This window comes from Herpailurus yagouaroundi, unplaced genomic scaffold, assembly GCF_014898765.1.
Source record: "Herpailurus yagouaroundi ecotype Mexico unplaced genomic scaffold, PumYag 140, whole genome shotgun sequence".
Classification (NCBI taxonomy): Eukaryota; Metazoa; Chordata; class Mammalia; order Carnivora; family Felidae; genus Herpailurus; species Herpailurus yagouaroundi.
In genome coordinates this window covers 65008832-65035139 of record NW_024412395.1, presented here as the reverse complement: position 1 = coordinate 65035139, position 26308 = coordinate 65008832, and the positions used below count along the sequence as shown (strand labels likewise).

The 26308-nt window shown below is 37.2% G+C and overlaps 1 protein-coding gene across 1 annotated transcript in view; it reads right to left on the bottom strand.

Annotated features, from left to right (window-relative positions):
• Positions 1 to 333: 333 nt before the first annotated feature.
• ZNF804A (zinc finger protein 804A) overlaps positions 334 to 26308 on the bottom strand; it is a 288577-nt gene continuing 262602 nt past the window's right edge. The window contains exons 3-4 of the mRNA XM_040475589.1: positions 6559 to 6689; positions 334 to 4539 (exon numbers count right to left, since the gene is read on the bottom strand). Of these exons, the coding sequence (XP_040331523.1) occupies positions 1284 to 4539; positions 6559 to 6689 (3387 nt within the window). The 3' untranslated portion in view covers positions 334 to 1283. The remainder of the gene's footprint in view (positions 4540 to 6558; positions 6690 to 26308) is intronic.

Here is a 26308-nt window from a genome sequence, read left to right as displayed (position 1 = left end):
TGTGATGTTCCCTGGTTTTCTATTGAATAATTATATTCTTTAGTACATGTAGAAGCACTTGAGTGAATAATCATGCAGAGCTCTTTAAAAATAAAGCAGAATCTGGAAGGGTGATGTGAAATTTTTCTAATTGCTCTTTGGTGATTTGGAAATATGATACAAACATGACTACTAGAAAGATGTGCAGAAGGAAGAGCTATTTATTTACTCTCCTTCCCACTTCCAGATTCTCAATTAAGAGTATATCCAGATACAGATTGTGTTTACGCCATTCTGCCCAAGATGTTATATATGGATAGTGATTTATTAATTAAACCCATTCCTTAATCCATGCCAATATTATTATATACATATATTTCCTGCAACGATTAAAAATAAACATAATACATTTGAGAACTTTAACATACAAAGATGTTATAAGAATTTATATTGGTTATTTGCTATTTCTTGTCCACTAGTGCTATTTTACAGTTCCTGAAAGAATACTATGTACTTTGCATTTTTTTTGAGTTATCCCTCCCCCTACTGACATTACTTTTACAAAAATGGTTTATTGACTAGAGGGCCAATTGTTCAGGAAATATAGTAAACTCTGAGTATAAGCAGCATTAGAACAAACAGAAAAAACAAATGGAGCTGTTATTATAATTATTCTGAAAGATGATATCACAGTTTAAGTATTGGTGGACTCCGAAGATATTCTCTTGAGCCTCTGAGGTTCAGAGATGCCAATGGACAGAAGAAACAATGTAAATCCAAAACCTACTGTTACTGTACATTCCCAAAACAGCGAAAACGAACTAAAACAAAGTTTGAGTTACTTAAATACTTAACAAAAATTTATTGCAAGAGATATATTTCACTGAATTTACAGTTTCAAGGAACATGGTACAAAACGTAGTGCCATCAGCTTTGTCTAAACATTAAGTAGGTGCAAATACACAAAGATTTAAAAAAAACCAAGGAGCATACTTTACAACATAAATTACAGTACTATAAATATATCTTATGTACATTATACATACTCTTAAGACACCATTTTAATGTACAGCGTATATTGTATTGGTTTTCAAACTATTCAGTGCCTTAATAATATTATATATCAGAAACTTAATAATTTATTTGCATCATTACACTTACAGTAAATGATTTCCTATCAATGAGGCCATAGTTTGGCTAGTTTATTTCCACCATTTCAATAGGCAATTATCCACTTAGATGAGCGTTGACGCAGATAGCAATAGGTTTCACGTGAACATTTTCTCTCCCTTTCATGGCGAGGACTAGAACAGGGGTTGCAGTGGGATGACAGTAGGGTGTGGGGCAAGCAGTGAAGGGAAGAGGGCATGGGGTAAAGGTGGGAAAGCCAGATGGCTAGGATGAAGAACGGACGCTGGAATGATTGGCATCTGAGGAGGAGCCACAAAAGTTGGCTGGTTCCCAGGACAAAGCCTTGGTCCGACCGGTCCCACTGAGATCTGAGGTAACGCTGTTCTGGTGAGAGCTGGGGCGTGGGAAAGAAACTGTTGGTGGGGCTGAAGCACTTTGAAGGTTCCTGCGGCCGCAGCGGCGGCGGCGGCGGCGGCGGCCGCCGCGTGCTGCTGCAGAACCGCGTGGTGCAGAGTGGTTACAGAGGTAGAACAGAAGGGCTGCTGCAGAGGCAGAGGCTGCAGAGGCTGCAGAGGCGGGCGGGGCGGGGGGCGCCCGGCCGGAGCAAAAGTAAACTTGACCTTGTTGGCCAGCATGTTGGGCGGGAGGATGTGCTGGTAGACCTCACAAGGCAGATTTCTGAATTTATCGTGGTTTTCTATGGGGATCAGCAGCGCCTGATCCGGCAGAGCTAATGGAGCCAGGATTTGCTCCGTCGTTACGAAGGTGTGACCGCTGACATGTGCTTCCTTGAACGGTAATGGTGGCTGTGTGTTAAGGATTCCCGAATTGAAACGCAGCCACTCGGTCGAGGCCTCGTTCACCTTTCCTTGTGGAAGGGCCTCTGCCAGTTCGTAATGGCAGAGGTACGATTTCGGTTGCGACTGTCTGAAGTTCCTGTCGGTATTAGGCACCTTGAAAGGAATTTGCTTTTCATGAATATTTATACCCTCACCTCTTTCTTTCTGTTGCAGCAAGGTATTGCCAATTTCTTCTTTTGTTGCGGCACTGGCTACGTGGTAGACAGAGGTGGCGCGTGGGTGGGAGATGTCCCTCGAGTCCCCAGAAGGTGTCTCCAGCACTGATTGCGCAGCCTCACCACAGGCTTCAGGAGGAAGGGGACCGCCCAGGGGCAAAGTCGCCTGGTTTTCTTCTCCCTCTGCTTCTTCTGAGTTCTTCTCAGCATTCGCAACTTCTTGTGGTTTTATGTCCCCTGTTTTGTCTTCACTTACTAACTCCCCCTGGTGACATAAGGAAGAATTGCCCTTCTTGGGATGATCTGTGTTCTCTTTGAGTTCCAAAGCTTCAAACCCGATGTGGAATCTGCTTCTTTTTCTCCTCCGTTTCCTTTTAGGCTTGCAGGGAGCGGAAGCACGTGGGGGCCTCAAGAATTCTTCTGGTAAATAATTCTGTCGATTTAAACTTTCATCCGAAGAATAGGAATATGAATGTTGTCTACGTTTTCGATGGAATCTTTCTGATTCATTAATGAGAGAATTATAACCTCTTTTAACAGCCTGGTTCTGGCTCAGGCAGCTCATGTCGTTTTGAAGAACTAGGCATCTGTGATCCTGACTACAGCCGGATATTTTGGCTTTCCAACTACAGTAAGTTCTGGAGTAAGTTAAATTATGTTTTCCAGACTGTATCACTGTTGGATTGGATTGTTCACTGAAAACAACTGAGCTCTTTGTACAGTGGTTTTTAGAACTCTTAGCGTCATTGCTATCATTTTCAGTGTTTTGAGCTTTACACATTTCTTCATTTTCACTTAAGTATATGGTTGATGGTTTGGGCCTTTTATCAGGTAATTGTTGTGAGTCTAATAATTGCCCTGCAGCTAAATACTGCCTTTCTGAAATTGTTTCCAGTAGATTCTTCCTAGTTATATCAGTGTAACTGTTTTCCGTTTCCATTTGGAATTGAATTTCCGACTCTTTGGTTTTCTCCCCATGATGGTGCTGACATAACTTTTTTCTTCTTTTCTTCCTTCTACTTTTATGGAACCAGTGTTCATGAGTATCTTTCAATCTTATTTTGTGATATTTCTCATCTAGAGTGCCCTGTTTCATTTGACATTTAGTAAAATTGTATTTTTTTGTGTTTCTGATCCTACAGGAAATATTTTTATACCTCTGACCCATATTCCCATTTTTTCCAGAATTACAGGTATTGGAAAGAGTACCACCAACCAAAAGAGGAATGACCTGGGTGCATTGATTTCTGCTGCCTCCAGTGTCATAATCAGTGAGTCCTACAATAGGTGTGTTCTTGCATTCTGAAACTGGTCTCTTGCAAATGTCTTCTCCCTTCTGCTGAGAAGAAAGACCATTTATCGGCAGTTTATTCTTATCTAGATTGTTGTTTAATTTAGTGGACTTGAAGTCAAAACAGAGAGGGTTACAGCTATAGGAAATTGATGGCTGAGTCGATGTATAAATCAGCATTTCTGATGGCCACTGAAGAATTGTGGTTCCATCTTTGTTAAGTACGGGTACAAATGGTTCACATGGTCTTTTATATAAATCTTTTTTTTTATGGAAGGTTATATTTTCCTTTTCAGAATTTGAAGGAGCCAACATCTCAGGACCATAATTTTTATTGTCAGCTTCAACTATAGATGTATCATGGTCCTTAACATTTTCCTCTGTGATAGCTTGCAAAGATATGCATTCATTAGCTATATCGAGAACTGTGGATTTATTTCCTAACAATTCGGAACTGTTATCACTCATAGGTATGCCTTCATTAATAATAACATCGCCCAGTGGTATTTGATCTGCTAATGGGATTGAATTTTGGCAATTATCTGCATCCGAAGATAAAGGGAGTTGAAACTGGCAAAATGAAGGTAATAAAAATGTATCTTTTTCACTAGAAACTTCTTTCATCTCTTGAGTTTGAGCAGTTTCTTTCTCAGTGCACATTCCTTCTGGTGGATGAAAAGAGTTAGCTTTCTCCTCAGAACTCAAAAGCACATCTGTTGGTGAAGATAGTTGAAGATGACAAGTACCAGGGACAAATCTACTTTTTCTGCTAAATCCTTTTTCCACAGAGGCATCATCATTGTATTCAGAGAAGGCTGCAGCTGAGGACTCCAGCTTCACTGCTGCTTTCTTTGGAAATGCAAAAGAAAAGCCAATTTTGTGTCTGTGAATTCCTTGGGCTTGATCCCCAAGTTGGTTATTTTTTGCTGTATAATTATTTGCACTTTCTGGATCTTCAGCAACAGTGGTAACATCTTTAGTATTCTCTTCACTATGAATCAAAGTATATTTGAAATCTTCCTGGTTATTAACTGAATCCACAGCAACTCTTTGGGAAATTTCATTACAATTTTCTTTCACAGTAACAGTTGTTGACTTGAACATGGGGCCACTTCCAGGAGCACTAGAAACAGAAAAGTACATATTAGATAGGACACTTCTGAAGAAAAATATTCAAACACCCCATTTCAGACACATCATTATAAGATTTCTTTTTCAAATTTTAAGATCTGTATAGGAGAATTACTTTCATTTCGTAAGGTCCTCTTTCATAGTGCTACAGTTGCATTTAGTTACTGATTATTGTTTGGGATAACTTGGAGAAGCTGTCTCGAAGTTATTTCTATAACTATTAACAGCAATGTCAAGGACATTCCTATGTTCTCAACCAGTGCTTCCTGACCAAGGTTCTTTATCCCATGGCCTCTTCAGTGATATTTTGGAATATTGTAGAATCTCTAAAGCTATCTAAATTTACAAATACTTAACATCGTTAATACTACATGGAGAATATGAAGACAGCTTTAAAAAATTATAACTTCAGAAGGGTTGGGAATTCGGTTCAACAATTCAATTCAATCAATGTTCACTAAGAGTCTACACCAGGCCAAGTAGAGTCCTGCCATGCAAAATTAACTGAGATAATACTGGCTTTAGAATTTTATTTAGAATTGCTATTCTTAATATTTAAAAAAAATTACCCTGAAGTTGTAAATAATATAATATAATAGTAAGTGTAGGACAAAGACTATTTACTTAAGATGCAATTTCTATTTATTTGGCATTGCAGGACACCATAAATAGTGAGTTTTTCTTAAAAGAACTGTACTGTGTGGCATATAAACAAGGAGTTACCTAAATATCATCTTTACCCAAAGAGAGTCATGCTGTGCAGAATTTTCCATTCTATTAAATTTAGTTTCTTAGAAGTTCCAAGTGTCCCCCAATATTTTTAGTTGAATGTTTTCTTTATTGAATCTCTAACACAATGGATTGTTTCACTGCACATCTTTAGAGGCCTCAAATTAATAGGAAAAGTGTGTGTGTGTGCGTGTGTGTGTAATACGAAATAAGTGCTATTACTGAGGAAAGTAATTTAGATAAGTTTTGCTCTTTTTTTTATACATATCTTATTATTAACTCTAGTTCTCTAAATGTTTCAGAATTTACATTTGCAAATGCTACTTCTAGGACATTTAATTGCATGGGCCCTATGGTTCTCTATAACATTAACTTGAAGTTCTATAATTTTTCACTTACTGCCACACAGAGAAAAAATATCTGTTGGTATGACTGAATAGCAGTTATATTGGTCTTTGATAGTTCCCTAGAGGATTAAAAATACATTAAATTTTATTTTGAGTTTTTCAAATTTGACATTCCAAAGAATGTTATGATATACCAATATATTCCCCAACACTATATTTAGCATAAAATAGATTTGCTATGAAATAGTTTTGTTTTAAACAAAAAAAGAGGGACCTATTTGTTTTGAGGTGGAGGGAGAGAACACTCTAAAAAGTTGTCTTCTTTTTATGACAGTTCCCTGTCCTGTATTGTAAATTCTGAATTATAACATTATAACTACACACTGGAGAAGCAGGTCAAAGTGTAAGAGCTTTGAACTTCTAACAGTTATTACTGTTTATTCACAATGAAACTAATTTTGACCTGCCTCTGCAGTTCACAGGGCCTTCATGATCTTTATTTTTTTTAAATAAAAGATACTTTCAATAAAAGTCCTCCAAATTTTCAATTATAAATAATTTTCTCTTAAAACTCTTTTTATAATAAAGGTCATGAGATGGTGCTTTGTTCTCTTCTTCAATCAAATATTTTGAATTTCCACCAAGAAACAGAAGAGGTTTCAACTAAGTGTAAATAGCAGAGCGATGTGAAATTAATTTTCTTGAAAACTAAAATTATAGGAATGTTGCCTTTTTATTGAAATGTATATTAAACAGGTGTTTGCATAAAATTCAAATTCAAGTTACTGTTTACAGCCCACAGAAAGCCATGAAAATGTGAGTGCCTTATTCTGGGTACAGAAATAAATAGATTTGCGCCCTTTATTTCTATGTCTTTTTTTTTTCCCTTTGGTCATCGTGTTTTAAGAAAAGTTAAGCTTTTATTGCACACTCACCACACAGTTTCCTTTCTTAGCTCGGCCAGCTTGTGCAGGCGTTGGAGTGCCTTTTCCTGTTTTCTTTCATCTTTCCTGGATTTAGATGCTACATTTCGAGCAAATTCCCTTTGTTTCAGTTCTTTGAGCCTCTATTAAGAAATATGGAAATGATTAATAGTATTTGGCTCTATGGCAATGTTAAAGTTACTATTGTTACTGTTGGAATTTTCCAGTACATTATTTTTTACCTCATCTAAGGAAAAGACATTTGTGACAACTCATTTCTAGCAAAAATATTTTTTGTATCTTTGGCCTGTGAAAATACCAAAGCATATTATTACATTATATCAAAGATATATCTAAGCTTTATATAAATTGGAATTGAAAATTTTCATTTTTCTTACTATTTTCTGCTAAGGTGCCTAATTCTGTGCCTAATTCACATCAAGTACTAGAGTCTTGTAAACTACTAATTTTCAAACAAATTTAACTAGATTGTATATTTCAGTTATATATAATAAGTATCATCATTTTGATGTGCTATATATTAGAAAAGTATCTGGTCCTTTCCATATTTTCTAAGAATAAATGTTTTATGTTAATCCATAAGGCAAATAATCTCTACTAATGTGCTTTAAAACAATCCCTCCCCTCAAATATCAGGCCTATTTCCCAAATAATTCAAGATTTGGGAAGAAAATAAATAGTGCTCTTTTCAAAATTCTTTTTACATCGGGCATATTTTCATCTGTATTAAAGGGGGTCAGTTTTTGGATTGAAAAGTTTTGGCCGGGAAAAGCATGTCAACTTGAATAGAATCAATAAATAGCCATGTATGTGGCATGATTTAAGAGACACCAAAGTGGTCCTTTGCCCCAAATATTTTCACTATAGTCTTCCACAGAGACAGTGTATGGTTATTAAAAATAGTTAAAGTACTGGGGCGCCTGGGTGGCTCAATTGGGTAAGCATCCAGCTCTTGATCTCAGCTCAGGTTATGACCTCATGGTTTGTGGGTTAGAGCTCCATGTCAGGCACTGCGCTGACAGCACAGAACCTGTCTGGGATTCTCTATCTCCCTCTCTCTCTCTGCCCCTCCCCTGCTCTCTCGCTCTCAAAAATAAATAAATAAACATTTTTAAAAAATAATTAAATTACTATTTTTTCTGGGGCACCTGGGTGGCTCAGTTGGTTAAGTGTCTGACTTCAGCTCAGGTCATGATCTCACAGTTCCTGCGTTCAAGGCCTGCATCGGGCTCCATGTTGTGGGGAGGCAGCTTGGGATTGTCTCTCTCTCTCTCTCTCTCTCTCTGTCTCTCTCTCTCAATAAATACACTTAAATTTTTATAAAGTACTATTTTTTCTTATGAATGCTCATGGTGTTATGCATTGTGATATGTCAGAGTCTTCCAGTAGGACACTAAGAGAATAAAATATACACTAATCACATTTTTATTAAGTGATTGAATAAAATCTTAATAAATGCCTTATACATGTACATTGACATATTCCAGGGGCTTGGAACAATGCTTGGTATATACAATACCTGCTTAATAAATATTTGTTAATTTATATGTGAATCAGATTCTCCAAAGTAAGAATTTTCCCACCTCAAAAAAAGTTAGTCATACTGATGAAATAATGTTGGATCCCAAACGATCTTGCATTATGCCTACTTAATTTCACCTACGTGGTATGATAGCTTAAGCTTCAGATAGTCTCTACTATTTTAACTGATGAGATTTATATGAGGTGTGTATATATACATATATATATATATAAGATTATTCCAGGATAATTCTTTTGAAATAATGTAGATGATATTTTTGAGAATGCTTCTTTGACTGACATATCTGTGAAGAAAACTATTTAGAGTTAAATTTAGATAAAAAGTAGATCATGTCATAAACATCTAAATTATACAAGTATTTTAAAGAAAATTAAACTTTCATATCATTGTTTTGGTGCGACTATTAAAAGTAGCTACATTTTTTTTTTAATTTTTTTTCAACATTTATTTATTTCTGGGACAGAGAGAGACAGAGCATGAACGGGGGAGGGGCAGAGAGAGAGGGAGACACAGAATCGGAAACAGGCTCCAGGCTCTGAGCCATCAGCCCAGAGCCTGACGCGGGGCTCGAACTCCCGGACCGCGAGATCGTGACCTGGCTGAAGTCGGACGCTTAACCGACTGCGCCACCCAGGCGCCCCAGCTACATTTTTATAATATGCATTACATTATTATTGATCAAAAAAAAAAGATCTAGAATTAGAGCATAATAGGCCGAGGAAGTTTTAGCTCTAAGTTTTAGGTATTTATATTCTTGGACATCTCTATTTCCTAAAACTTTGAAGTCATATCAAGACTTAATCAATAGACAATTATTGAGCAGTAAAAACAGCCATTCTGTTTAAAGGCTAGGGTTTTTTAAAAAAGATTAAAGAAAATGTTTTTACCTTTCTCTGGTTTATGTCTGTATGTCTGTAACTGTGTGGGTAAGTGTATTTGAGTGTATGTGTATTTGGATTTTGCAGAAAAAAGAACACAGATAGGAAAAGATAACAGCAGTTATTGGTTATTTTATTGTGCAATATAAGGGCGGAACTGGGGTGCCCAAAAAATCCCAAGAAGGTTACCTGAGAAAAGTGACATCTGATGTGGGTCTTCAAGGATATAAAAAAGCATGAAGAAGAAGGGATAGATGTTGGAGGTAAGAGAATATTTCAGGAAAGTTTTGTGTAAATGTAGAAATAGGAGCATGCATATTCTAAAAATGAAATGCAGGTAGAGACAAGTATGGTTAGAGCAGACTGTATGTGTGGAAATGATGAGAAATGATGAATTACAAGGTCTAACCAAACCAAACCTGCCTATCATATTGTGGAATGTGATTGGAGGAAACACTGAAGGATTTTAAACAATGCAGTGTTACAATGGAATTTTCATTTTTTCAAGAATCATTTGGCATCAGTATGCATGAGATTTTGCCATGGAACAAGATTAAAGAGAAAGACATGCGTAAGTAGGATATTACAATGGTCTAGGTAAGAAACATTAAGAGTCTTTCCTAAGGCAGTTGCAGTAGGGAGGAAAAAGTCGAATTGGTGACTTATTCGATGTGCAGAATTGAGTGGCCTAAAAGGATATGCATTACCTTTACTGAAAATACTACCTGCCATTGTAAGAAAGAGTCATTCAATCAAGAGGGTTTGGGTGCTAGGAGGTGGATGCTAACAGAGAATTTGAAAGAAAATAAAAGTCAAGTTCTCTAAAATAAACATTTAAAAGAATCAAAGTGCCAAAGAAAGCAAAAAAATGTTGAAATACCAATGTAAGAACTAATGTTCAAATAATTTTTTAATTATTTATAAATAATGGTATTTTAACAAATAGGGCTAATTTTATGTCCTACCAGATCCCTTGGGAAACTAGAGACAATAAACAAGAAAGTTAGACTTGACCATTTTTAACAAAATCTTTAGGATATAAATTAATTTCTATTATACACATTATATATATATATATGTGTGTGTGTGTGTATATATATATATATATATATATATTAGAAAGCTAAGTTAAAAGTACAGTGCTTCTAACAAAAAACAAAGCTCTTCTAAAGCAAGTATATGAAATGTCAAGAATTTCACTATACTGTTTCAAATTAGCCATTATGATTTGAATTAACTTGTTTCCATTGGCATAGTTAAATATCAAGGAGTCCATCAATTATCAAATGCCACTACTGTTATATTTTCTGTGAATAACTGAGTGATTGACATGGCTGGAATCAGACTTCGGATGTGCATTTAGAGAACTGTGTATATTTACAATGTAAATGTTGCTTTAATCTTGTAGAGGTTGTTAAGAAGCACCACGCTACATTCAAGTGTTCCTACTGATGTCACTCTCCCTCTATGTACACATAATTCTCGCAGTGACACACTTCCTGATATCAAGGTATCAGGAGCTTGATAAGGTAAACGAGCTTGACTAATATTGGTGGTCTCTTTAGCTGCAGAGCTTATAGGCCTGGTCAAATACTTTGGTTAGTTTAAGCTGGAATTTATCAGCCGTTATATCCTTTCTTGTATTTTTCTGCAGCAAAAATGAAGTCCTACATCATATTTTATATCTAGCAGAATAATTTTGAAAGGTAAATAATAGAAACCAAGTAAATTCTTTTGAGAATGCCAAATGAAAAGAAAACTTAAGTTCAAGTTCCACACAAAGAAATGTACAAGATAATACCTGGGAGACTTATGGAAATATCAATGCTATTTCAAAAGCTTTCTGAACAATTTATTGGCAGTCATTCAAAACAAATTCTTAGTGTTAAATGTCAAGATAGGGATGACAGCAAGAATTATAAAATTAGAAGAATGTTAAAAAGAATTTGTGGGAAGATATGGCCTAGCTACAGTATTACAAAACAAATTACAGTATATAATGGCATATTATTCAATTTATATTTTGGAAATATACAAGTAGACAATGGAAAAACAAAAAGAATCAACAGCATTTGGTTATACTATCTCAGAGGGTCTACTCTACCTTTCACTGTTTTACTTCTATTAGTCTATTAAGAACCAAAATGTCACAATCACATAGGTCATTGATCCTCAGATATGGTCACAGGAAACCCATGTAGTTGGATGGTTGGGAAAGTTATGATGATCCTGGTCTCAACTTAGTGATGATGTTTTCAGAGACTGGCAAAGCCTTAAACAATGTGAGAAAGCTTGATAGAGAAAGAGAGAGGGAGAGAGATAACCATTTAGATAACTCATCAGTTTGTGCTTAGCATTTAGGTAAATTAAACTGTTTTATAATTGCAAACCAAACTTTCATGAATATTCTCATATTTTGTACATTTGTCTAATTATATCCAAAAGATACGTTCCCACACAAACAAAACTGCTAGAATAAAAGATATGTATTTGCCCTTTTTGAGGTTTTTCAAACTGCTATTCTTAACTTTAAACCATATTTGTATTCCTCCCAACAGTATATGAGAGTATATATCATAATCCAATACTGGGTAGCATCATTCTTAATTTGTTTAATTAATAGGCAATATGTGATATATCATTAATGTTTTGCCTATAATTCTTTTATTAAGAATGCTAGGGGGGCGCCTGGGTGGCGCAGTCGGTTAAGCATCCGACTTCAGCCGGGTCACGATCTCGCGGTCCGTGAGTTCGAGCCCCGCATCGGGCTCTGGGCTGATGGCTCAGAGCCTGGAGCCTGTTTCCGATTCTGTGTCTCCCCCTCTCTCTGCCCCTCCCCTGTTCATGCTCTGTCTCTCTCTGTCCCAAAAATAAATAAACGTTGAAAAAAAAATTAAAAAGAAAAGAATGCTAGAATATTTTTGTATACATATTAACCACCTATATTTCATTTAGAATTAATATTGTTCCTTAAAATTTATTAAGCAATACTGTGTATGTTACTTTGTTTAGTTCTGAAAATAAACATATATGCAAACAAGGCTACCATTATGATCCATATTTAGAGAAGACAAAACTGAAGCTAAGCAGATTTTAGAAACTGGTCCAGAATCACATGAAAGTGGTAGAACCAGGACTGGAATCAGGATTTCTGTGGGGAATAAGTTCTGTGGGGAAATTCCTTGAGCTTGCACCAATGGGTTAACAAGGTTTAAGACTAAAGCTTCTGAGATTAAGTAAACAGGGTGAAACACCCCCAGCATAGAATAAAGGCACAGGAATAGGAAGCCACAGGATGAAAGCATCTAAGATTATGTAAACAGGGCAAAAGCACCCCAGCATATTACAAAAGCATAAAGCTGCTTTCACATGGTGGAAGCTTCAGGAATAGGTTAACAGGCAAACAGGGCAATAGACCTCTGCAGCAGGGTGAAATTGCCCAGCGCTAATCAGCAAAAGAAAGGTGCTGCTTTGTTGACCCTGAGGTAGCATCTTGCTCTGTCTTATCCCCTAGGCAAGTTAAGATAAACAGCCTGGTGCCTGCTGTAAACAGCCATCTGTTTTTGGCATCAGGATTTTGTTTTGTATTGACCCAAACCCCTAACACCACATAGCTTCAAAACCCCTTTTTTCTCACATACATGAATTAATAATCACTATTTCATTGTCTCTTTCTGCATTCCATCATGTTTGTAACCCTTCTGATCCTAATAAACATGGAGCAAGGACCCTTACTCAGGGCTCTTGTCTCCTCCCAGATGTTAGCCTCTCTTGTATTCAATTCTGCATCTGCTCTCTTGCTGGACAAGAGAGACCTCCAGACTCAAAGTCTGCGACAGATTTTTTGGAACATTACCTATGATTTATCTCCTATATTTACTTGGCTATTTGTTTTTCAAGCTGTCTAACTCTTTGGGTTGGGTTGAGGTGCATATATCCACTTATCTCTCAGAAATTATTAATTGAGTGTACATTATGTGTCAGCTGTTATTCTAAGTATAGTCTATACATATGGGACACAGAAGAATGAAATCCTGTTTGTTTCTCGATGTTTTGACAATACTTGAGAAAGAGAGACATTACAACAATCAAATAAGTTCGCCTTATGCTTTAGTAGAGCATGAAGATCATGGTGGAGGAAAGTTGAACCAAGAGTGTATGTGGCGAGGGCGAGGATACCGATATCAAATACAGTGATGAAAGCAGGTTTTCTATTAGGTTAGTTTGCTCTTTCTTTCTTTCTTCCTTCCTTTCTTCCTTCCTTTCTTTCTTGTTAAACTTTTAATGTTTTTATTTAATTTTGAGACAGAGACAGAGCATGAGCAGGGGAGGGGCAGAGAGGAAGACACAGAATCTGAAGCAGGCTCCAGGATCTGAGCTGTCAGCACACAGCCCGACGCGGGGCTTGAACTCACAGACTGTGGGATCATGACCTGAGCTGAAGTCGGATCCCTAACCGACTGAGCCACCAAGGTGCCCCAGGTTGCTATTTCTGTTTAACAATGACCATAAATGTAACAGCTTAAAATGGCACACATTTATCATAGGCCTATGCTTCACACAACCAGTGTTGGCCAGGCTGTATTCTCAGCTGCAAGCTTGTCTTGGGAAAAATCATCTCCCAAGCTTCCGGGAACCTGTTGGTAGAATTCACTTCCTTGTGGAGGTAGGACTACTCTCAGATAGCCAGGGCCACTCTCCGCAACTGGAGCTGCCAGCGGTTTCTTGCCTGTAATACATGCACAAGCCATTGCAACATTGCAGCAATGCAACATTGCAGTTTCTTCACCATCAGCAGTCTCTCCATTCTGCTAAGATTGAATCTTATATCATACAATCTATATAAAGCAGCTTAATTAATGGAGTGACATCACATCACTTTTTTTTTCACATTTTATAAGTTAGAAACAAATCACAGTTTTCATCCATATGCAAGGGAAGACTCACTGGGGTCAACTCAGGGTGTGTTCTCCCCTAGAAGATGTGTCTCCTCATTGAGAAGGTGATATTTGAGTAAAGATTTTTGTTCTTTTCACATAGACAGAATAGAGTAAAAGTACGAGTGAATTGCAGATTATTTTGTTTCAATTACTGCTCTTAGCTGCATGTTAGTGCTGACATTCCTTAGCTGCAAGTTTGTAAAGGGTGGGATAAAGAATAATAGGATCCACAACATTAGGCAAGTGACAGATGATAGAGGAGGAGAAAACTCAGACCCAGTTTCCAGACAGTTCTGCACTGTATGCAGGCACCATCCAAAAGTGGACAGAGCAACACTACAGCTTTCCTCTGGGACATCTCTGAAGTGCAGTGATGAAATCCTCCCAAAAGAGAGAGTTTTGAGCGGTGAATCTGGTTGTTCATTTTGGTTGGGAGGAGAAACGGCCAGAAGAGATATACTGATTCATGTGTTGTGGCCCATGGGTTAGCTGGATGGTTAGAAACTTGGAAAGCACATAATTAGAAAATTAGTGACAAGGAGGTCTGGGGGAAGAGATATGTGGCTAAATTCCTCTGAATGGACTAAAAAAGATGTTTGTGTCCCACAAGAATGTTCTACAAAGGGTCATCTCAACAGAAGAGGATTTTTATAATTATTTAGATAGGATAACCTGTTCTGTGGATACAAGATAGTCTCTTTCCTCAGCCACCCCTGTCACTGTCCCATGAGCTCAGGAACAGAATGGCCATGGTGGCAGGGATGGTTGTTATGCATGGGCTCAGCAACATGGAACCTTTTCCTCGAGGATGACTCTCTGTAGCTATTGCTGAATGCCCAATCTGCCAGCAACAAATCAGTACTGAGCCAAAACAAATGGACAAAGAAAACAAAACAGAAACACACTCATTAATACAGAGTACAGACTGGTTGTTACCAGAGGGGAGGTGGAGGACATAATGGGAAAAAGCAGATAAAGGAGATTAAGAGGTACAAACTTTCAATTATAAAATAAATAAGTCATGAGGATATAAAGTACTACATAGGGAATATTACCAATATTGTAATAACTTTGTGGTGACAGATGGTAACTAGACTTATGATGATCATTTTATAATGTCAAATCATTGTTTTCATACCTGAAACTAATATAATATTGTATGTCAACTTTATTTCCATTAAAATTTTTTTAAATACATAAAAAGTTGAAACAAAACAAATAAACAAAAAACACAGAGCCCCCAATATGTCACCATTCCCAGGAGTGATCAGCCAGTTCAATTTAATCAATTTAAGCCAATTGATTAAATTGGGACAGCTTCCTTCATGAAAATGGCAGTATTTTGTTCTCCCTGGAATACATGCTTACTCTGGATATGGACCTCTCATTCTTCCATGCGATGCTTCTGCCAAGACTACAGGCCATAGACTTATAAGATGCCTTATTCACTATCATGGTATTCCACCCAGCATTGTTTTTGATCAAGGAACTCACCTCACAGCAAATAAAGTGTGACAATGGGCCTATGTTCATGTAATTCTGATTTTATTGTGTTCCCCATCATCCTGAAGTAGCTGGTTTGATAGAGTGGCAGAACGGCCTATTGAATACTCAGTCACAGCTCTGGCTGGATGGCAATACCTTGTGGCACTGGGGCAATATTATCTAGGTGGCTATATATGCTGTGAATCAAGTTCCTATATATGGTGCTGTTCCCCGCATAACCATATTAAAAGGTTAAAAATCAAGTGGTAGAAATAGGGATGGCACCACTCAATATTACCTCTAGTGACCCACTAGCAAATATATCCTTATGATCCAGGGGAAAACAGACTGCCACCCCACAAAGAGGGTAAGGAAAATTATGTCTGGAATATAGGAGATCCCTTCTCTTGGCAGAGAAGATCTAGATGCTAAAGACAGCAGAGCAAATAAATAAATAAATAATAATAATAAATAATAAATAATAAATAATAAATAAATAAATATTCCTGTTTCCTAATAGCATCATTGAATTACTGTATCATCCTTGGACAGATTACCTATGTAGTTTTGGAGAACAAAAAAGAAAAAAAAAAGCCAGCTTATTTGAGTTTTCTGTTACCTGCAGCTGAATATAACCTTAACTTACATACCCACTTAGTAGATGTGTGACTGGATAATTCACTTCATATACTCAGACCTTTGTCTCTACAGATGAAGATGCTGATGATATCTAAAATTCTTTCCAATTTTTACATTCTAAGATCAATGCTTTCAGTGTCATCATTTAAGCTGGATTTAGGTGGTACTAAGTAACATATATTTAGAACAATAAGAAGAATTGCCTTGTTAGGTGGTTTCCCTTCTATAAGTAAATCCATTACTGTTTTGAGTTACTCTAATACTTCTTTTTCTAGTTTCATATTTCTTAGTAAGCTAATATATCACCCACTATTACTGTTTCCAGTTTCAAATTTCTTTTGAATTGCCAAGAGTAGTTTCTACCAAGAACTATTTTCAATGGCTTTTGAAAAATCTAAGTATGATTTCTATCTTACAGAGAAGTGATACCCTCAAAGAATTACAACTCAATCACCATCTCTATTTCCTGAATCAATTTGGCTCTCTTGGAAGACACAATGCAGTAGGTACTATTAGAATATTAGCAAATGTATTTCTTCAGAGGAAGTTAAGATGTTGAAGCGAATGGTATCACACTTCATTGTGTAATTTCCTTCCAGTCATTATTTAATCAATGGCATTATGCTGAGTGAACCTGTGGAAGACTCTTTTTAAAATTTCTTTTCCCATTACTATCATGAATGTGTATCATTTGGACATTTCTCATGGAAGCTTTAAAAGCATCTAATCTTTTAATGGCATATCAGATCTGAACAATATCTTTCCCCAAGGCCTCTCATTCTTCAGATTCCATTAACTCAAGTTTCTCTTTGTGGACAAAAAAGTCATTCTAGTTCTAATATAAAAGTCTTTGCAATCTGTATGTGTTATGTCTACAACTGATTTTCCAACTATTCAGTTCATTTTCTTAAGTGCTGAATCAGAAGTGTCTCGTGCATTGTAAGTACTCATGAATGCTTGTCAAATTGAATTGGCCCAGGATGGCAATGATTAATTTCCTCATACAATAGGAGGCTTTGGAAATTTACTAACAAAAATCTCAATCAGATCTTTGGTAGTGCAAGGAAAGCCATGTAAACTCGTATAAGAAATATTGACACTTATATTTAAAACTACGCAAACAACTTGAGGGACCCGAAGTTGAAGAATAGTTAAAAATTATGGTTTGATTTTAAAAGGAAATATCATGCAGCTATCACCAATAAGAACTGCAAAATAGTAGGATATTGATGTATTTTGCTATTTTTAAAAATAACATGCTAATAACTTACAATATAATCAACTATATCTGCATCTAGAGTAAAAATGCCAGAAAATAGGCAACATGTTAATGATGTTTCACTTTGTAACATAAAACCAAAAGAATTGTACTTTTATTTTCCACTATATGGTGTTTTCCCATTTTTTTCTTATTAGTACACTTTACTTTTATTTTGAGGAGAGATTTTTAAAATTATATTTGAAATATTAAAATTATATATATTTCAAAACTGAAACAAAAATTACCAGTATGTGGATCCTTTCATCATATGCTCATATTTATGGTTCGATAAATAACTACATTGGTCTAAATATTTCTAAGCTCTCTCAGCATGCACAAGTAAATCAATATAACCCAATAAAAATAATAACATCAAACTGGTGATTTTTTACATATGTGATTTTTAACAACATGAAATATTTGTGGATTAATATTTTTATCATCTCTTTGGTGTAAATACAGTGGAAAATAATATATAGGGCAATAGCCAAAATTGTGGAAAATACAATATTATTATCATTATTATATTATATTATATTATATATATGTATCCTTTTACTTTTTATTTTTCTTGCACTCAAAAATATTTATATATGTAATCACAAGTGACTGATTACTTAGCATATAATGAAGAAATTATACATGAAGGATTAGCAAACATTTTCTATCCTATGGAGGAATTTACTTTGATGTAACTTTATAGCTGTGTTTCTTAGACATGTAATAAAGGTAGATATCAATTGCGTTATTAGGCACTTTTGCCTCTGATTGAAAATAATTTCTGTTTGGCAAATTGTGTCTGGGCTGAGAAGAATGTGAAGGGGTTATTAACACTTGATAAGAAGCCGTCAACTGGTGCCCTCCCAGACAAAATGAGGTTTGTCTCTTGCCAGAACCATGGTGGTTACACCCATGGAAACTTTTGCAAGACAGAATAATTCCTAATTTGTGAGATGGGGCTTCTAAGCCACAGTGGCTCACATATCTACCCATTTGATCCTCTCTCTCACCAACTAAATTGTAACCTGGAATGCCGAAGGACAGAGCTACAGAACTGCTGTGGGAATATAAAGATCCCAGCTGGGGAGAAAAAACCTGGTGTGAGATGATAGCCTGTATTTTTAAAGTGAATATGTGGTATAACTCCAGGAGGATGGACTTTTAGTATTTAGTTGAGCACATTACTATCCCAAAGTGGAGTTGTAGATTTATCAAGAAATTGCCCAAACTCGGGGCGCCTGGGTGGTGCAGTCGGTTAAGCGTCCGACTTCAGCCAGGTCACGATCTCGCGGTCCGTGAGTTCGAGCCCCGCGTCGGGCTCTGGGCTGATGGCTCAGAGCCTGGAGCCTGTTTCCGATTCTGTGTCTCCCTCTCTCTCTGCCCCTCCCCCGTTCATGCTCTGTCTCTCTCTGTCCCAAAAATAAATAAAAACGTTGAAAAAAAAATAAAAAATAAAAAAAAAAAAAGAAATTGCCCAAACTCTACATTTAATTTCTGTGGTGATATCTTGTTAATATTATCCCCCCCCCAAACCTATGTTACTAATATCAAGTATCTAGGAAGGCAGTATTTATCATGGAAAAATTATGAGTTTGGGAATATTTCAAGAGATTGAATTAGACCTCACCATTTGTTGTCTGTGTGATCTTTAGTGATTTTGTCTCCATTTGTAAAAAGGAAACAAAAACACCTAGGTAAAGCACATTTACTTCCCTCCACTCAATAAATATCAGTTTCTTTCTCTTCCTTGTTCTAACTGTGAAATAAAAGTAGAATTCTACCTATTGTGTGTAGATCTCATTTGAGACTGAGTTCATTGGACCAAAGCCTACTTTATCTTATAAACTTGGACAAAAACTCTTTCTCAAAAATAGTAATTAACCAACTGACATAATATTTAAAGAAACAAATATCAGAAATATTTTGATTTAGGTTAGCTTAAATGTATAGATTTGTATGTTTTTTATTAATAAATATGACATTTCATTTGTGTAACACAGAGATGTTAAGTAAATTTGTAGAGATAGACGACATTTTAGAATGAACTTAGATTTGTTTTAAGTTTATTTATTTATGTTAAGAGAAAGAGAGAGAACGAGCAGGGGAAGGGCAGAGAGAGAATCCCAAGCACTGACAGTGTGGAGCCCGATGAAGGCATCAAACTCACAAATCACGAGATCATGACCTGAGCCGAAACCAAGAGTTGGATGCTTAACTGACTGAGCCACCCAGGCACCTCTAGATGAACTTAGATCTTTTTTTTTAAATTTTTAAAAAAATCTTTATTTTTGAGAGAGAGACAGAGTGTGAACAGGGGAGGAGCTGAGGGGAGGGAGACACAGAATCAGAAGCAGGCTCCAGGCCCTGAGCAGTCAGCACAGAGCCTGATGCGGGGCCCGAAATCATGAACCATGAGATCATGACTTGAGCCGAAGTCAGATGCTTAACCGACTGAGTCACCCAGGCACCCCTAGATCTTATATTTTAGAAAATCAATATTATATTTCATTTGTCTGAATTTTTCAATTTGATTCATATGTTTGTTTTGCAGCAATGGTTCCTATATGTATGTTTTAAGAAATTAAAAAATAAATGTATAAAGAATGCATATAATATTTTATTTTGCTCATTTTTGTATAAATTATTAATACTCTCAGTATTAATACTCTCAGTAGATAATTATAAAAGAACTAATTTGTTTTAACATGTCAGGTAGTTTTGCTGCATTTTCTTAATGAAACTAATGGGATTGAGTTAATACTACTTCACTATTGCTTTCAGTTGACAATAGACTTGTTCCTGATACAACAGTACAACTGTCCTCACAAGGGTTCTAAAAAAGCATAATAAAAAAATAGGCTTGTAACTTAATCACTTTAAAGTTTGAGCAGCTTCTAAAGGAACTATTGTATGAAAATTTCAAGTTAGAGTTATAAGTATGAAGAAGAGTGTTGGTGGAATTTTAACTCCAAACACTGAAATTAGTTGTAAACTTGGTCAAAGTAACAGAACAAAAGCAAGTTAAGTTTTTTGCTTTTATTTTCATTTATCCAGTGCTATTCTGACCTCTTTTATTGGATATCTATTTAAAAATAATTCACTGAACTGATTTCTGGAGAAGATGGTGGTGTAGGAGGACACTGGGCTCACCACGTCCTGCTGATCACTTAGATTCCACTCACATCTGCCTAAATAATCCAGAAAACCACCAGAAGACTAACAGAACAGACTCTGTGGAGCCAAGCATAGACAAGAGGCCCACAGAAGAGAGTGGGAAGGGCAGAGAGGAGGTGCTCACTATATGGACTGGCGGGAAGGAGACGGGGCAGTGGAGGGGCAGCCCGCTCGACGAGGCAGAGCTCCCGAATCTGACTTGCAAAGGTGAAGGGGCCAGACTGCGTGAGTTCTGACAGCCAGCAGGACTGAACATCTGGAATGTTGAAAGTGAACAGATCTGCTCTTGGAGAGCGGAGAGTGGGGAGAGCAAGAGGACACTGGGAGGGAGAGGTGTTGAGCCTCAGAAGACAGAACTCAGCTCGGTGGGGGACAAAGGCACTGGCCAGCGCCATCTCCCTCTCCCATTCCTCAGCTGAAATCCCAAAGGGAACCAGTTCCCATCACCGAACTTGCTTGCACCACGCAAACACGCAACACTGTACTTCTGTGGATCTATCCACAGACCTGGGAGGGTCTGCCTGCCTCCATCCCAGTGGTGCAGGGCCCCTCCTGCAGGGGACCACCAACTGCAAAGCGAGCTAAGTCTGCCCCTCCTGCCACTGCGCACCTTGTGGATCCATCCCAGCTAATATGCCAGATACCATCAAAGCAGCACCACAAGCCTGGCAGTGTGCAAGTATCCCAGACAGGGGACACACCACTTCACATTGAGTCCTGCCCCTGGGAGAGGGGAAGATAAGGTACACACCAGTCTGACTGTGGCCGCAGCGGTGGGCTGGGGACAGACATCAGGTCTGACTGCAGCCCAGCCCACCAACAAAAGTATCTCTGGACAGTACATGGGAAGTACCCTGCAGTTTGGAACCTCCCAGGAACTACTCAAAATGATGAAACGGAAGAATTCTCCTCAAAAGAAACTCCAGGAAGTAATGACAGCTAACGAATTGATCAAAAACAATATAAGCAATATAACAGAGCAAGAATTTAGAATAATAGTCATAAAATTAATCACTAGGCTTGAAAAAAATATAGAGGACAGCAGAGAATCTATTGCTATGGAGATCAAGGGATTAAGAAATAGTCATGAGGAGCTAAAAAATGCTATAAACGATGTGCAAAAATAAAATGAAGGTGACCACAGCTTGGATTGAAGAGGCAGAGGAGAGAATAGGTGAATTAGAAGATAAAATTATGGAAAAAGAGGAAGCTGAGAAAAAGAGAGATAAAAAAAAAAATCCAGGAGTATGAGGGGAGAATTAGGGAACTAAGTGATGCAATCAAATGGAACAATATCTGTATCATAGGAATTCCAGAAGATGAAGACAGAGATAAAGGGGCTGGCTGAAGGTGTACTTGAACATATCATAGCTGAGAACTTCCCTGAATCTGGGGAAGGAAAAAGGCATGAAATCAAAGAGGCACAGAGAACCCCCTTCAGATGTAACTTGAATCGATCTTCTGCATTACATATAGTGAAACTGGCAAAGTACAAGGATAAAGAGAAAATTCTGAAAGCAGCTAGGGATAAACAGGCTCTAACCTACAAAGGGAGACTCATAAGACTAGGGGCAGACCTATCTACTGAAACTTGGCAGGCCAGAAAGGAATGGCAGGAAATCTTCAATGTGATGAACAGAAAAAATATGCAGCCGAGAATCCTTTATCCAGCAAGTCTGTTATTCAGAATAGAAGGAGAGATAAAGGTCTTCCCAAACAAACAAAAACTGAAGGAATTCATCACCACTAAACCAGCCCTACAAGAGATCCTGAGGGGGATTCTGTGAGTGAAATGTTGCAAGGACCACAAAGTACCAGAGACATCAATACAAGCATGAAACCTCCAGATATCACAATGACTCTAAACCCATATCTTTCAATTATAACACTGAATGTAAATGGAATAAATGCGCCAACCAAAAGACATAGGGTATCAAAATGGCTAAAAAAAAAACAAGACACATCTACTTCCTGTCTACAAGAGACTCATTTTAGACCTGAGGACACCTTCAGATTGACAGTGAGGGGATGGGGAACTATCTATCATGCCACTGGAAGTCAAAAGAAAGCTGGAATAGGATACTTATATCAGACAAACTAGACTCTAAATTAAAGGCTGTAACAAGAGATGAAGAAGGGCATTATATAATAATTACAGGGTCTATCCATCAGCAAGGGTTAACAATTATAAATGTCTATGTGCCAAATACAGGAGCCCCCAAATATATAAAACAATTACTCACAAATGTAAGCAACCTTATTGATAAAATTGTGGTAATTGCAGGGGACTTTAATATTCCACTTACAACAATGGAAAGATCATCTAGACACAGGATCAATAAAGAAACAAAGGCCCTGAATGATACATTGGATCAGATGGACTTGGCAGATATATTTAGAACTCTGCATCCCAAAGCAACAGAATATACTTTCTTCTCTAGTGCACATGGAACACTCTCCAAGATAGATCACATACTGGGTCACAAAACAACCCTTCACAAGTATAAAAGAATTGAGATCATACCATGCACACTTTCAGACCACAATGCTATGAAGCTTGAAAATCAACCACAGGAAAAAGTCTGGAAAACCTCCAAAAGCATGGAGGTTAAAGAACACCCTACTAAAGAATGAATGGGTCAACCAGGCAATTAGAGAAGAAATTAAAAAATATATGGAAACAAATGAAAATGAAAATACAATAATCCAAACGCTTTGGGATGCAGTGAAGGCAGTCCTGAGAGGAAAATACATTGCAATCCAGGCCTATCTCAAGAAACAAGAAAAACCCCAAATACAAAATCTAACAGCACACCTAAAGGAAATAGAAGCAGAACAGTAAAGATACCCAAAACCCAGGAGAAGAAGAGAAATAATAAATATCAGAGCAGAAATAAACAATATAGAATCTAAAGAAAACTGTAGAGCAGATCAATGAAAGCAAGAATTGGTTTTTTGAAAAAAATAAACAAAATTGATAAACCTCTAGCCAGGCTTCTCAAAAAGAAAAGGGAGATGACCCAAATAGATAAAGTCATGAATGAAAATGGAATTATTATAACCAATCCCTCAGAAATACAAGCAATAATCAGGGAATACTATAAAAATTATATGCCAACAAACTGGACAACCTGGAAGAAATGGACAAATACCTAAGCACCCACCAACTTCCAAAACCCAAACAGGAAGAAATAGAAAGCTTGAACAGACCCATAATCAGTGAAGTAATTGAATCCGTTATCAAAAATCTTCCAACAAATAAGAGTCCAGGAACAGATGGCTTCCCAGGGGAATTCTACCAGACATTTAAAGCAGAGATAATACCTATCCTTCTCAAGCTGTTCCAAAAAATAGAAAGGGAAGGAAAACTTCCAGACTCATTCTATGAAGCCAGCATTACTTTGATTCCTAAACCAGACAGAGACCAAGCAAAAAAAGAGAACTACAGGCCAATATCCCTATGACTATGGATGCAAAAATTCTCAATAAGATACTAGCAAATCAAATTCAACAGCATAGAAAAAGAATTATACACCATGATCAAGTGGGATTCATTCCTGGGCTGCAGGGCTGGTTCAACATTCGCAAATCAATCAATGTGATACATCGCATCACATATTCATCACATAAGAAAAGATAAGAACCATATGATCCTGTCAATCGATGCAGAAAAAGCATTTGACAAAATTCACCATCCTTTCTTAATAAAAACCTTTGTGAAAATCGGGATAGAAGGAACATACTTAAACATCATAAAAGCCATTTATGAAAAGCCCACAGCTAATATCATCCTCAATGGGGAAAAACTGAGAGCTTTCCCCCTGAAATCAGGAACATGACAGGGCTGTCCACTCTCACCGCTGTTGTTTAACATAGTGTTGGAAGTTCTAGAATCAGCAGTCAGACAACAAAAGGAAATCAAAGGCATCAAAATTGGCAAAGATGAAGTCAAGCTTTCACTTTTTGCAGATGACATATTATACATGGAAAACCTGATATACTCCACCACAAGTCTGGTAGAACTGATACATGAATTCAGCAAAGTCGCAGGATACAAAGCTAATGTACAGAAATCAGTTGCATTCTTATACATTAATAATGAAGCAACAGAAAGACAAATAAAGAAACTGATCCCATTCACAATTGCACCAAGAAGCATAAAATACCTGGGAATAAACCTAACCAAAGATGTAAAAGATCTGTATGCTGAAAACTATAGAAAGGTTATGAAGGAAATTGAAGAAGATCTAAAGAAATGGAAAAACATTCCATGCTCATGGGTTGGAGGAATAAATATTGTTAAAATGTCAATATGCCCCAAAGCTATCTACACATTCAATGCAGTCCCAATCAAAATTGCACCAGCATTCTTCTCAAGGCTAGAACAAGTAATCCTAAAATTTGTATGGAACCACAAAAGACCCCGAATAGCCAAAGTAATTTTGAAGAAGAAGACCAAAGCAGGAGGCATCACAATCCCAGACTTTAGCCTCTACTATAAAGCTGTAATCATAAAGACAGCATGGTATTGGCACAAAAACAGACACATAGACCAATGGAATAGAATAGAAACCCCAGGATTAGACCCACAAACATATGGCCAACTAATCTTTGACAAAGCAGGAAAGAATATCCAATGGAAAAAAGACAAATGGTGCTGGGAGAACTGGACAGCAACATGCAGAAGCATGAAACTAGACCACTTTCTTACACCATTCACAAAAATAAACTCGAAATGGATAAAGGACTTGAATGTGAGACAAGAAACCATCAAAACCCTAGAGGAGAAAGCAGGAAAAAATCCTCTCTGACCTCAGCCACAGTAATTTCTTACTTGAAACATCCCCAAAGGCAAGGGAATTAAAAGCAAAAATGAACTACTGAGACCTCATGAAGTTAAAAAGCTTCTGCACTGCAAAGGAAACAATCAACAATACTAAAGGGCAACCAACAAAATGGGAAAAGATATTTGCAAATGACATATCGGACAAAGGGCTAGTACCCAAAATCTATAAAGAACTCACCAAATTCCATACCTGAAAAACAAAGAATCCAGTGAAGAAATGGGCAGAAAACATGAATAGACACTTCTCTAAAGAAGACATCCAGATGGCCAACAGGCACATGAAAAGATGCTCAACATCGCTCCTCATCAGGGAAATGCAAATCAAAACCACACTCAGATACCACCTCACGCCAGTCAGAGTGGCTAAAATGAACAAATCAGGAGACTATAGATGCAGGCGAGGATGAGGAGAAACGGGAACCCTCTTTCACTGTTGGTGGGAATGCAAAGTGGTCAGCTACTCTGGAAAACAGGGTGGAGGTTCCTCAAAAAATTAAAAATAGATCTACCCTATGACCCAGCAATAGCACTGGTAGGAATTTACCCATGGGATACAGGAGTGCTGATGCATAGGGACACTTTTACCCCAATATTTATAGCAGCACTCTCAATCATAGCCAAATTATGGAAAGAGCCTAAATGCCCATCAACTGATGAATGGATGAGAAATTGTGGTTTATATACACAATGGAATACTACATGGCAATGAGAAAGAATGAAATATGGCCATTTGTAGCAACGTGGATGGAACTGGAGAGTGTGATGCTAAGTGAAATAAGTCATACAGAGAAAGACAGATACCATATGTTTTCACTCTTTTGTGGATCCTGAGAAACTTAATGGAAGACCATGGGGGAGGGGAAGGAAAAAAAAAGAGGTTAGAGAGGGAGGCAGCCAAAACATAAGAGACTCTTAAAAACTGAGAACAAACTGAGGATTGATGGGGGGGGTGGGAGAGAGGGGAGGGTGGGTGAT